General features: G+C 41.3%; 1 protein-coding gene and 1 long non-coding RNA gene across 4 annotated transcripts in view; one reads left to right on the top strand and one right to left on the bottom strand.

The window, feature by feature from the left end:
* The window catches only part of enpep (glutamyl aminopeptidase), a 73,529-nt gene extending 69,254 nt beyond the window's left edge, over positions 1-4,275 (top strand). For both annotated transcript variants that reach the window (XM_059645838.1, XM_048536883.1), the window contains 2 exons: positions 2,574-2,655; positions 3,755-4,275. In XM_059645838.1, the coding sequence (XP_059501821.1) occupies positions 2,574-2,655; positions 3,755-3,898 (226 nt within the window). In that variant the 3' untranslated portion in view covers positions 3,899-4,275. The remainder of the gene's footprint in view (positions 1-2,573; positions 2,656-3,754) is intronic.
* The window catches only part of LOC125455178 (uncharacterized), an 89,505-nt gene that overhangs the window by 9,130 nt on the left and 66,510 nt on the right, over positions 1-13,865 (bottom strand). The window lies entirely within an intron of this gene.

Here is a 13,865-nt window from a genome sequence, read left to right on the forward strand (position 1 = left end):
TTATCCATTTTGAAAGTTCAGAATCTTAAAAAAAAACTCAAATCTGTAAATCAATGCTGACTATGCCCAATCACATAATTGTCATCCAAGTGACTATTTATTCCATACATTATAAAAGACCCTAGCATTTTGCCAATTCCTGATGTAAGGCTAACAGGTTTGTAATTTCCTATTTTCTTTTCCCCTGTCTCTCCCTTCTTAAATAGTGAGGTGACATTTGATCACTTACAATCCACAGGAGTCATTCTATATTTCGGAAGATCATCACTAATGGAATCACCACCGGCTCTGATTGAGCTACCTCCTTCAGCACTGTGGGACGTAGATCATCCAATCCTGGGATTAATCAGCCTGTGGCCTTATTATTTTCTCCAGTACAATCTTCTTATGAAGTAAATTTCCTTCAACTCCTCATTCTCCACAGCCACTTGGATTATTAAATTCTAGCAGATTCGTTGTTTTTTTTCCTAAATGAAGACAAAGTAATGGTGTAGCTTCTCTGCTATTTCTTTATTCCTCATTACAAATTCTCCTGACTTTGCTTATAATGGATCCATTCATTTTAGACAGTTATTCTCTTTTTATGTGCCTATAGGAGCTTTCACAAATGGTTTTTGTTTTTCGTCAGATTTAGTTTGTATTCTATCCTGCTTTTCCTTCTCAGTTTCTTTTTCTCTTTGGTTATATTCTTTAAAAAATTGCAGTCTACTGATTTACTGGCAATATAGGCCTTATCTTTCAATCTTATACAATCCTGAGCTTCCTTTGTGAACCAAGGTTGACTGACCTTTCTTGAGTTTCTGCATCTTAAGGGAATGTATCGTTGCTGTATATCATGTTCTTTATACATTGCCTATGTACAATAATGGTTTTCAATGTGTTCGCTCAATCTACCTCAACAAATCTTGTGCATTGTGCTTTCATAATTTTGTTTATTCAAAACTGTTTTAAAATAAAAGTTGGTTAACTTAAACAAAAACAGAAATTGCTGGAGAAACACAGCAGGTCTAGCAGTATCTGTGGAGAGAAAGCAGAGTTAATATTTTGAGTGCACTGACCCTTCTTCAGAACTGATAGTAGCTAGGGAAGGGGTTGCAACAGGTGGGGGCTGCAACAGGTGGGAGCAGTGGTGTAGAAAAGGAGTGAGTGTATAGATGGCAATGGAGCTAAGAGAGAGAGGGAGAGAGAGAGAACAACATTAGGCAGGCAAAGGATTGAATGGTATTAAGGCAGGAAAAAGGAGAAGCTAACAACAACTGATGAAAGCAACAAAAAAACTCTACTCAAGGAGACAGGTGGACAAAAACTTGGCAGATGGAATATCCGGCACGGTGGCTCAGTGGTGGGGCGGCACGGTGGCTCAGTGGTGGGGTGGCACGGTGGCTCAGTGATTAGCACTGCAGCCTCACAGCACCAGGGACCTGGGTTCGATTCCCACCTTGGGCGATTGTCTGTGTGGAGTTTGCACATTCTCTCAGTGTCTGCATGGGTTTCGTCCGAGTTCTCCGGTTTCCTCCCACAGTCCAAAGATGTGCAGACTAGGTGAATTGGCCATGCTAGAATCACCCGTAGTGTTCAGCGGTGTGTGGGTTATAGGGGGATAGGTCTGGGTGGGATGGTCTAAGGGGCGGTGTGGACTTGTTGGGCCGAAGGGCCTGTTTCCACACTGTAGGGAACCTAAACCTAATCTAAACCTAAACCTAATCTAACATGAGGCACAATAAGTAGGTGAGAATGTGTTGACTGTGCTAAAATCAGCCCATGTTATGACAGGGCCTGGGCATTGCGTTGGGCAAAGGACATCAAAGAAGGTGTATTGGATTCTAAAATTTTGAACTCAGTATTGAGTTCTAAAGGCTGCAGGGTCTCCAAGTGTAAGATAAAATGCTCTTCTTCCAGCTTGTGCTGAGTTTCGCTGGAGGACTACAGCAAGCCTGAGATAGAGATGTTGACCAGGAAACACTGGTCTGTTGAAGAGGCAAGTGACCAAACTATCAGGGTCATTATTGTGGACAGAACGTAGGTGTTTTGCCAAGCAATCGCACAATTTGCATTTCATCTCTCCAATGTAAATGAGACCACATGGTGAGCAATGAATACAGTAGGTTACATTGAGTGAAGTGCAGGTAAAGTGCTGCTGGATGGTGTACCTGAAGCCTTGGATAGTGAGGAGGGAGGAGGTAAATGGCACCTTCTGCAATTACATGGGAATATGCCATGGGAGTGTGGGGAAGTGTTGGGAGTGGATCAGGGGGTCCTGGAGGAAACAGTTTGTGTGGAATGCTGACAAGGGAGGGAAGGGAAATATATGTCTACTCGTGGCATCACACTGGAGGTGACAGAAAGAGTCCCTTTGCATGCAGATGCCAGTGGGGTGGATAGTGAGGACCGGGGAAACCTACTGGTATTGTAGGAGGGAAGTGAAAGGGTGAGGGCAGAAGTATGGGAAATAGGTCAGACACTTCTAAAGGCCCTGTCAATTATGTTGGTGTCAGATCCTCAGTTGAGGGAAAAATTGGAGATTTCTGAGCTCCCTTAACTTAAATTTAACATAAATTTTGTTCAAATTTCAGATACACAATTACGGATAGAAATCTCGGACGTCTAGTTTCAAGAATAACCAGTTCATTTAACACCGAGCTCAGTTTGTGGCAGGTGAGCTGCAGGAAGGCTGTTTTAACTTTGTTCTGATTTTTGCATCAAGGTTTACAAATCATAACACATGATAAATATGAAACAAGATCAAAACACATCGAGATGCGATCAGAGAAATATCATTAATAGATTGTTATGTACTCGCTACTCATAGGCATGAGTCATCGTAATTTTTGGAATGTGTCATCAAATGAATGGCAGAGGGTAGATAAGAACGTAGGATCAGAACAGATATGGAAAGTGAGACATGGAAGCTGGGAGGCTCGGAAGGTTGGTCAAAAGGGAGGATGGTGGGTTGTCTGCAACTTGCAGTCTTGCCTCAGTTATTTTGCGATCAACTTGATAAAATCAAACCCACTGACAATGCAGACTGGGTACTTGGGTCCTTCAGTTATTTTACAACCTGTTTCAACTGGCAGATGATACATATGAATATGTGGAGCACAAAATAGTTGAGGTCGACATGTTTTCACCAGTCACAGGAAGAACTATGAATGCTTGTGTGGAAAACCATTTATTTCCGACAAAGTTGACACTGCAGATGCTGGAAATCTGAACTATAGGCAGAAAATACTGGAAATACTTGGCAGGTTTGGCAGCATCAGTGGAGAGTGAAACACGGGCTGGGCCTTATATGCTGTTTCCTCGTGTGGTTTTTGTTGGGTACAGGGTCAATGATATGTAGTTCAGGCGGCTAGTACACCAACTACCCACCCACGTTCATAATAGAGGGTGCATGGTTAAAATCGGCAGGATGCTCACTATCTGCAAATCCTTGCTGATTCACCCTCATGGTATTCTGTCCATAATTAATGTTCCAGTTTGACCTTTGGGAATGAGGAAAAGCTACAGATGGTAACACGTCTTAACCAGTATAGAGACCAGTAATGAAGGACCAAAAAAAAGAACTAAAGGCCTGAGATAAAATCAATTTGTCACGTTCTCTACCACTTTTCTTTTGGAGTGTGATATTATGGGGGTAGAAAGTGAGGATTGGGAATCTCTATTGTGTGGATGGTGCTGGGAAAGTTTATCGCTTTGGTTAACAAATTCTCTCATTTCAGTTTATATCCACATTTATGCTTTTTTTCATTTTAAGATGGAAGATTTCTTTGCAAAATATCCAAATGCTGGAGCAGGAGAGATGCCTCGTAAACAAGCCATTGAAACGGTGCAGACAAATATAGACTGGCTAAAAAACAACAAGGCTGAGATAGATCAATGGCTGCAGAGCAATGTGTAATATCGGGAGCACTGTACCCTCTGTGTAAACACTATAAATTTATACCAACAACTTTCATGTTGGCTTTAAGAAACAATGTCAATTGTATTTTTACTATTGTGCTTGAAAATTTAATGTATGGAAAAGAATGACATTTCTTCACTTTTTCTAATGTACGTCTTTTTATTGTTTTGATTGCGGTCTGTGTTGCCCATATAGTTTGTGAAAGAATTCAGGTGCCATTTTTTTTTCCTTGTCTTGCTTTATAATGAGTGTTTACAGGTCATGTAACTTAACTGGAATAAGCCATGCATTGCCATCTTTGCAACATGTACAACAAAGGAAGAAAACTACTGTTGTAAAGGTGAGTTTTAAATAAATGAATTGTGAAGATTTTATATTGACCTTGATTGTAGATTTTTTAAAAATTTAAATCTCTGTATTAGTAGGCTGTTTTTTGTTTAAATATAACATTCATGACCGCTTTGGGACTAATTTTACAGTTTGACTGCAGAGTAAAATGGGCCTGTCATGACCCAGAGCTTTGAAAATTCCACTCTATCTACGTACATGGAACAGAAAATTGGGACATTAGTTATGGCTAGTCTCAACAACAGAAGGGAGAGCAACATGAGGACAGAAAGTAGTGGAAGCAATGACCTTGGATGTCAATGTCAAAAGTCAAGCCCTAAGGGCCTGGGTGCAATACCATTAGAAATTCAGTGATGTCAAATAAGTGGCCAGGGTCAGCTAATGCATCTTTGCATGTCATGACCTACCAGCTGCACCACCAACCCCAGTCACCATTGAATTAGCCAACACTCCCACCACACGCCTGCCAACAAGCTCTATCAATCAGGGCTCGTACTTGGTCTCTGTATGCTTCATTATATTGCTACCACTTCGATCTAGAGGGGCAAGAACAGCAGACATATGGGAGCACCACGATCTGCAAGTTCCCCTCTGTGCACTCACCATCCTGATTTGGAAATACGTCACTATTCCTTTACTGTCGCTGGGTCGAAATCCTTGCATTCCCTCCCTAATGACTTTGTGGGTCGACCTACAGCACGTGGATTGCAGAGATTCAAGAAGGCACCTCATGACCACTGCATTGAGGGCAACGGGAGATAAGCTATAAATGCTGGCCTAGCCCGCAATGCCCACGTCCCACTAGTGAATTTAAAAAGAAACCCACAACCTCATCTCCTGTTCCACAGCAAGCATTTCAACCTTGGCAGTTACATCATCCAGGCAAAGTGTCTGTCACTCATTGACAGACATTTTCCTTTCTTGCGGGATAAGTTGAGTCACAAGCAACAGAGTAGGAGCTAACTGGAGGGGACAGGCAGCTTGCATCTTCAGATTTCCATGGAACTGAAGGTTCTGGTAATTTTCAGAAGTACCATGATTGAATGTATGACCACTGGTAAGGCTTTAGTTGGTATCCTTATGCTTAATCTTCCTTTTCACATCTCATTTCCCCCTTGTCCTTCAATTATTTCTGACTTGAAATCAATACCTGCCAGACTTCTTTTTACAGACCATTAAAACAGGACCCAAACCTAAGTATCCCCCTTATGTTGAAGTGTCAGTAAAGAACTCAGTTAATGTGATTCCATTAGCTAACAATCTAAACTCAACTTGCACATCTTGCTTATTTCCTTTGTGCCTAATCTCAGAGTGCCTTTCCCTGTCCCAGTATTTGTGCTGGTCCCACCAACTGCAGTATGGCTGGTGGAAGGCTGTTGAAAGCCAGTGGTGGATGCTGCATATGACCTTGGAGAACAACCTCAAACAGCTACGTGTGTAAAAGCATGGGTTGCTGATACGTACAGCAAGGGTTCTTGCATGTAGCAAGGTGAGAGGGTAAATTTAGACTTCCTAAGGAAGGTTAGTGGTTCACATGCAGCCAATGCCATTCACCCAAGTATTGCCTCAGAAATCCTACTGGAGGAGGAGTGCCGGGCTGCAGTTATACCCTCTTTGAGCACTGCAGTCACAGTGATGGCAGTAGTCTGAGCCTGCATGCCAGCAACCTATGTTTGCACGAAAGCAATTTGATCTTCTGCTGCAGATGCAGTCAAATGACTGCTACTTGTGCTGGAGTGAAAGATGAGCTAACAGCTATCAGATGCGTCACTTTGATGTGTTGTGAGAATGAAGTCAATCATTAAAACTTGTTACCATCTGGAGTTAGGTCAAAAAATCTTACAAGCTGGAAAGGATGGAGTCTACAATCTTTTCTGGGTTCAGCCTAAACTCTGCTCTCAGTGATATCTGTCCTGTTAATGCCAGCCTTTGCCATCTCTACCATGAAAGAGGCTGATGTGAAACTATGCATGTTTGTTATGAAGCCTGTTTGGCATGAAAAGCTGTGTGATGTGGCTATGGAGATTTCATTAGAGTCTGAAATCAGTGGTTCAATAAGCAGGAGATGACATTTGAAGACCTATTCACTGACTTGGAGTACCTATGTGAATGTTTTGCTGCACTGTATCCAGGTGCTCAGGGTCTGACTCCTCGTATGGAACCCTAGGGTTGAAGTTTTATCCACTTCTGAGTGTGTGTCACCTTGCCCACATTGTTAAATACATCTCTCCTCCTTCTGCACCATGCTCTCCAGTACAGTATCATGGCCAAAATTCTTGGGGCCTGCTCTTTCTTCTATTGTACCATTCATTTCCAAATTAGATTTCCTTCAATCCCTAGCACCAACTTCAGTACAGTACTCTTCTCCTTTAACCATCACAGGCCAGCACTGAGTAAACCATTCATGATTTTAGCACAAAGTTGCACAGCAGTCAATGTGCACAGGTTAATGAATGTAGCATAATGAATGTAGCATACTTAAGGAAATGCAACTGTGGAAATTTTTCCAATTATTAGTTCAAGTTGTTCCAATGTTATAATGAGGCATTCAAAGTTTCCAAAAATATAGGTTTCTATAAGGAGATGGGAGGAAACTGTCTATCCAGTCAAATTTAAGAGACCCAGTCTAATTTAAATGAATTTAAAAAAACTCAAATAATAATCAAAAAATCAGAAAAAATCTAGAATATTAAGCTGGCATCAGTATTAGTGACTATGAGACTTCTGTTGAATGTTGATCAAACCCATTTGATTCACTAATACCCTTAAGGAAAGGAAACCTGCCATCTTTACCTGGTCTGGTTTACATGTAACTGGAGATCCATAACAATGTGGTTGACTGTTAAATACATCTGAAATAGCGTAGCAAGGCATTCAGTTCAAGGGCTGTTAGGATAGAGAATAAATTATGATCATATCAGTATTGTGTAAAAGAATAAAGGGAAGTAAAGAACGATAGCCAACCTGCCAATTTTTAAAAAAAATCTGATCTTAAATTATACACTGATCTAGAGTGCTTGCCGTATCAGCCATCCTGAACAGCATGACAATCTAGTTCAGGAGCCCCTGCCTTTGGCTTTGTCTAACCATCTCTCTGTCACCAACATACTTTGCTAGTGTTGGTAATCCTGAAAAATGTCAAAGATTTTATATAACTAAATCATAACACTGTGCTGTGGAAGTTGCGCAGCATCTTCTGGAATTTCAGTCCCAGAGAACAATTGATTCTGGATCAGTACCAGATTGTTACAAGACAAACTAAATATGAAAATAAACTACTCTGGATATTGGAAATTTGAAATAAACACAGAGAATGTTACAGAAACTCAGCAGATCTTCAGTATCTTGATTCATCGCAGACACAAAATGTTAACTCTGTTGCTCAGTTCGCAGATGCTGCCAGACCTGCTGAGTTTCTCCAGCTTTCTCTCAGTTGTGAAAGAAATGCAATTGTAACATATAAAAGGCGTCTGGGTGGGTAAATGAATAAAAAGGGTTTAGAGGGGTATGGGCCAGTTGCCGGCAAACAGGACTAGGTCAGATTGGGATGTCTGGCCAACATGAATGAGCTGGATTGACTTAATGGCACTATAAATAAGAAGACTGGTTGCATAGGTTCGACTTGTATTCTGCTGAATATAGAAAATTAATGCGCAACTCAGCAGAGGTGTTTGAAATGACAAAAGGAGTTAATGAGATAGATGTAGAAAAATGATTTCAAGTGGGGGAGTGTGGAACAAAGGGACCTAACTTTCAAATTAAGTATTGATCATTAAGTGGTGATATCATGATGTAGAAATCTTCAACTGTCTTCCCAAAAATGTATTTATGTTTTCAAAAATTTAAAAACCCCAACTGATTCACTAATGCCCTTTAGGGAAGGAAAACTGCAACTTGTTTTGCCAATTTTGTTTGGAGATCCACAGTAATGTGGTTGACCCCCTGAAATGGGTTAGCAAACAACTCAGTTTAAACGCAACTAGGGATGAGCAACAAATGCTGGCCAGGTCAACAATGCCCATATCCCGTGAAAAATTTGGAAGATCGTAAAAGAAAAAGATGAAATATGACATTGAGCATTAATGCAATAAAATGGTAGTTTAAAGCCATTTGTGTGTCAAATTCAAGAGGTACGCTTTATGCGAGACAGAATAGTTTAATGAAGAGTGGAGAATTTTGATGGAGCTTTTGTGCAGTTGTTATGTAAGATTGAGAAAATTTGAAAATGGTGTTTAAAAATAAGTCTTAAGTGACCTATGCCTAAATTTTGACATTGTTTGACACTGTAATTTGGCACCCAGGCCTCACCATATACAATTACCTTTATGTATTCCAAACATGTGCAGTTTTAAGCATTTGACAACAAAATCAATGCATTCATAAAAAGTAGAGAATAGGAGGATATGCTTTCCCAATTCTGTGAGGATTTGAAAGTGATTACCTTTTCCAAAAGAGTTTGAAAGAAAATGGAAATGGAATTTTGAATGCAATACTTCAGACAAGTGCCGTACGAGTTTCTGTTTTTGATTATTGACTTCTCAAAGATTATGCCAGTAAGCAGCAGTACTTAGTGGTTATCCTAATCAATGGCAAGTTCTTTTTTGCTCATTTATCTCTATTTGCAGTTGTTTATTCAGCTTAGAAAATATTTTACTTTAAGCAGTATGCCGCTTAAGATAAGTTTGGGGCCTATGGTCAAGAAAATATTATTGGAGTGAGAGCTCTGAACTGAAATCTTAAGTATGATCCAAACAATATACAAGGATAGGAAACCGATGGTAGTCAATTACCTGCCTGTGCACATCACCCAGTTGTCCTTTGCAGCAATAGAGAGGGCCCAAATGACCAGCTTCCATGCTATAGGTCTGTGTAATTATATACTTGAGATTCTCAGAACCAAGTCTAAGCCAGAGCACATGGATATACAATATAAATTCATGTTTCTAATATTTATATAATTTCTGTAAACTAACACTTAAGGATCCATAACATATCCAAAACATTCTGTTTTGAATCAAACCATTACATATTGCAAATTTTAAAAGAAATGCATAAATAGTAACATGAATATGTTCATGGTACACAAAATATTCTTTCTCTTGTGTGAGAATATTTGAGAAAGATTGCTTAGTGCTGTACTAAAATTATATGCTATTTTGATATCTATTTCAATTTGAAGCAGCTTTGTGAATGTTTACTTTAAAACTTACAGAATGAGAAAAGCCATGCTTCTGTATTTTATACATTTTTTAAGCATTGAAAAGAGCCAAAATAGGAACTGGGTATGCCCTTTGGATCTTTGAGCCTTCTCCCCAGTTCACAAATCTACTACCTCAACTCAAGCTGTAGGCAGGACCCTGCACTTCTTCATCACAGCAACATTTTGATCAGTGAAGTATTTAGAATTGTGATGTTCTTTCAGGCTTGAAGGATTTTAAATGCTTAAATATTGATATTTAAGTAGCATTCAAGGGAATGAATAATATATATCATGCTTTCCCTGACATTTTTTTATTTTACTCAAAAATTTATAAGATAGGGATAGAACAGAACCAAATCTTGGCTGCAATCACCAAGACATGCCTTGAAACCTTGATGTGAGTTGATATAAGTCCCGAGATAGTATTCTCCTGCTTCCGCAATGCAGTTCTATAGCTCAGTATATTTATCTCAAGATGTTTTTGTAGACAATACTTCCTTTGAAAATGCTTCAAAATGAGAAAAGGGTGTTGATTTGATCACCATTGTTTGGTCAACACCTTCCCACCCAATGCTCACAAGGTGATCCATCTCATAACTTAAGTAAGTTGTTCATTTTGGAAGGGAGAACAACAGAACAAAATATTATTTAAATAGAAATTGCAGAAAGCTGCAATTTAAATAGACTGGGGTACTAGTGCACAAAACACAGAAAGGTACCACATATATGCAGCAGGTAATCAGGAAGGTGACTGGAATGTCGGCAGTTATTTCAAGTGGGTTGGAGTATAAGAGTAGGGAAGTCTTACTGCAACTGTACAAGGTGCTGGTAAACCACAGTTCAGAGTACAGTAGATGCATGGTAGAGTATTATGAGCTGTTCTGGTCCCCTTGTTTAAGGAAAGATTTTATTTCATTGGAGGCAGTTCAGACAAGGTTCACTAGGGTGACCCCCAATACGGACTAATTGTCTTATGTATAAAGGTTAAACAGTTTGGGACTTACTAGGGTTTAGAAGAATGAGAGATGATCTCATTGAAACATAAAAGGTCATAAGAGGCTTGACAGAGAAAAAACTGAGAGGTAATTTCTCCTCATGGGAGAGGCCCAGACCAGACAGCATGTCTCTGAATTAAGGGGTACTGAGTTAGGACTGAGATGAGGAAGAAGTCCTTCTCTCAAACGTTTATGAGTTTTAGGAATTCCTTGCCACAAAGAGCTGTGCAGGCAGAGTCTTTGTGCATATTTAAGACTGGGATAGATTTTTGATCAATAGAGGAATGAAAAGTTATGTGGTAAAGTCAGGAAGGTGGGTGTGAGGAGTGTTGGATCAGCCATGATCTTATTGAATGGCGGAGCAGGCTCGAGGAGCCAAATAGCCGACTCAATCCCTATTTGTGATGGTTTCATGTTAATGGTTGAGGTGGTACTGAAGCCAGTGAGGACATTCTCCATTCTTTTCTTTCCTCATATCACGTGAGTTTCCACAAAGAGTTAGTTGTTCATTTTGCTCTGGATTCTCCTCAGACTACAAGGAGTGAAATAAAGTGAACCAAAAAATGATCATTTTTTGGCAGGCAATGATCTTCTCCAACAAGAGACAACCTAACCATCATCCTTAAATGTTCAATTGCATTACCATCACTTAATTCCCTACTATCAACACCCTGGGGTTTACCATTGACCAAAAACTCAACTGGACTTGTCATATAAATACAATGACTACTAGAGCCTGTCAAAGACCAGGATTACGGCAATGAGTAACTGATGCCCTGATTCCCAAAGCCTATGCACCCTACACAAGGAAAAAGTTTGGAGCTTCTTAGGCTCACTCTGGGGAAGGTGGGACCTCTACAAACAGGACGGTCTTCACTTGAACCAGAGGGGCACTAATATCCTGGGTGGGAAATTCGCTAGTGCTACTTGGGTGGATTTAAACTCGCTCAGAAGGGGGATGGGAAACTGGGGTGTAGTCCTAGTACACAGGAGGATGAGCGTAGGGAGGACATGATCAGAACCTCACTGTCACAGGAGTGTGCTGGCAGACAGCAAGCTGGATTGAAGTGTGTCTACTTTAATGCCAGGAGTATCCTGAATAAGGTAGGTGAGCTTGCAACTTGGATAGATACCTGGGACTTCAATGTTGTGGCCATTTCAGAGACATGGATAAAGCAGGGTCAGGAATGGTTGTTGCAGGTTCTGGGGTTTAGATATTTCAGTAAGATCAGGGAAGGTGGCAAAAGAGGGGGAGGTGTGGCTTTGTTGGTCAAGGACAGTATAACAGCGGCTGAAAGAACCTTTGAGGACTCGTCTACTGAGGTGGTATGGGCTGAGGTTGCCGAGGAAGGTCTGTCGACTGAGTCAGTATGGGTGGAAGTGAGGAACAGCAAGGGAGCAGTCACCTCATTGGGGGTTTTCTACAGACCCCCAAATAGCAGTAGGGAGATCAAAGAACTCATTGGCTGGCAGATTGTTGAAAAGTGCAAACGTAGCAGGGTTGTTGTTATGGGTGACTTCAACTTTCCCAATATAGATTGGAATCTCCTTAGTGCAGATGGTTTGGATGGAGCCTTTTTTTGTCAGATCTGTTCAGGAGGGTTTCCTTACTCAGTATGTGGACAGGCCGACGAGGGGGGGAGGCCATTTTGGATTTGGTGCTCGGCAATGAGCCAAGACAGGTGTCAGATCCCATGATGGGAGAACACTTTGGTGACAGTGACCACAACAGCCTCACATTTACAACAGCCATGGAAAGGGAAAGGAGCAGTTACCAGGGGAAGATATTAAACTGGGGTAAAGGAAACTATGATGCTATCAGACAGGAATTGGGAAGTACAGATTGGGAGCAATTGTTCCACAGAAAGGGCACAAGAAACATATGGAGGCTGTTTAAGGAGCAGTTGATGCGAGTGATGTATAAATTTGTTCCTCTGAGACAGGTAAGAAGGGGTAAGATTCAGGAGCCTTGGTTGACGGGAACAGAGGTGCTTCTTGTCAAAAAGAAAAAGGCAGCGTACGTAAGGTGGAGGAAGCAAGGGTCTAGCACAGCTTTAGAGTATTACAGGCTTGCTCAGAAGGACTCAAAAGTGGACTGAGGAGGGCCAGGAGGGGTCACGAAAAAGGCTTGGCAGGAAGGATTAGGGAGAACCCGAAGGCATTTTACGCATACGTGAGGAATAAGAGAATGATCAGGGAGAAGGTAGGGCCGTTCAGGGATAGCGTAGGGAACTTGTATGTGGAATCTGAGCAGATAGGGTAAGCCCTAAATGAGTTTTTTGCTTCAGTTTTCACTAAGGAAAGGGACCTTGTTGTGAATGAGAACTTTGAGGAGCAGAAAAGCAGGCTTGAATAGATCAAGATTGAGGAAGTTGATGTGCTGGAAATTTTGGCAAACATTAAGATTGATAAGTCCCCAGGGCCAGAACAGATTTATCCTAGGTTGCTCCAGGAAGCGAGAAAGGAGGTTGCTAAGCCACTGGCAAAGATCTTTACTTCCTCACTCTCCACGGGAGTCATACCAGAAGATTGGAGGGAGGCAAATGTTGTTCCTCTTTTCAATAAAGGGAATAGGGAAATCCCTGGAAATTACAGACCAGTCAGTCTTATGTCTGTGGTCAGCAAGGTTTTGGAAAGAATTCCGAGGGATAGGATTTATGACTATTGGGAAAAGCATAGTGTGATTAAAGGGAGTCAGCATGGCTTTGTGAGGGGCAGGTCATGCCTCAAAAATCTTATTGAGTTCTTTGAGGAAGTCACGAGACAGGTTGACGAGGGTCGAGCAGTGGATGTGGTGTATATAGACTTCAGCAAGGCATTTGATAAGGTTCCCCACGGCAGGCGCATTCATAAAGTCAGGAGGTATGGGATACAGGGTGATTTGGCTGTCTGGATTCAGAATTGGTTGGCTGACAGGAGGCAGAGAGTGGTTGTAGATGGTAAGTATTCTGCCTGAAGGTCAGTGCTGAGTGGTGTCCCGCAGGGCTCTGTTCTTGGGCCTCTGCTGTTTGTAGTTTTTATAAATGACTTGGATGAGGAGGTTGAGGGGTGGGTTAGTATGTTTGCTGATGACACAAAGGTTGGAGGGGCTGTTGATAATATTGAGGGCTATTGCAGGCTTCAGCGAGACATTGACAGTATGCAGAGCTGGGCTGAGAAATGGCAGATGAAGTTCAACCTGGATAAATGCGAAATGATGCATTTTGGAAGGTCGAACTTAAATGCTGAATATAGGATTAAAGGCAGGGTTCTCGGCAGTGTGGAGGAACAGCGGGATCTTGGTGTTCAAATGCATAGCTCCCTCAAAGTTGCCACCCAAGTGGATAAGGTTGTTAAGAAAGCATATGGTGTTTTGGCTTTCATTAACAGAGGGATCGAGTTTAAGAGCCGCGAGGTTATGCTGCAGCTGTACAAAACCCTG

The sequence above is a fragment of the Stegostoma tigrinum genome, chromosome 1, assembly GCF_030684315.1.
Source record: "Stegostoma tigrinum isolate sSteTig4 chromosome 1, sSteTig4.hap1, whole genome shotgun sequence".
Lineage (NCBI taxonomy): Eukaryota > Metazoa > Chordata > Chondrichthyes > Orectolobiformes > Stegostomatidae > Stegostoma > Stegostoma tigrinum.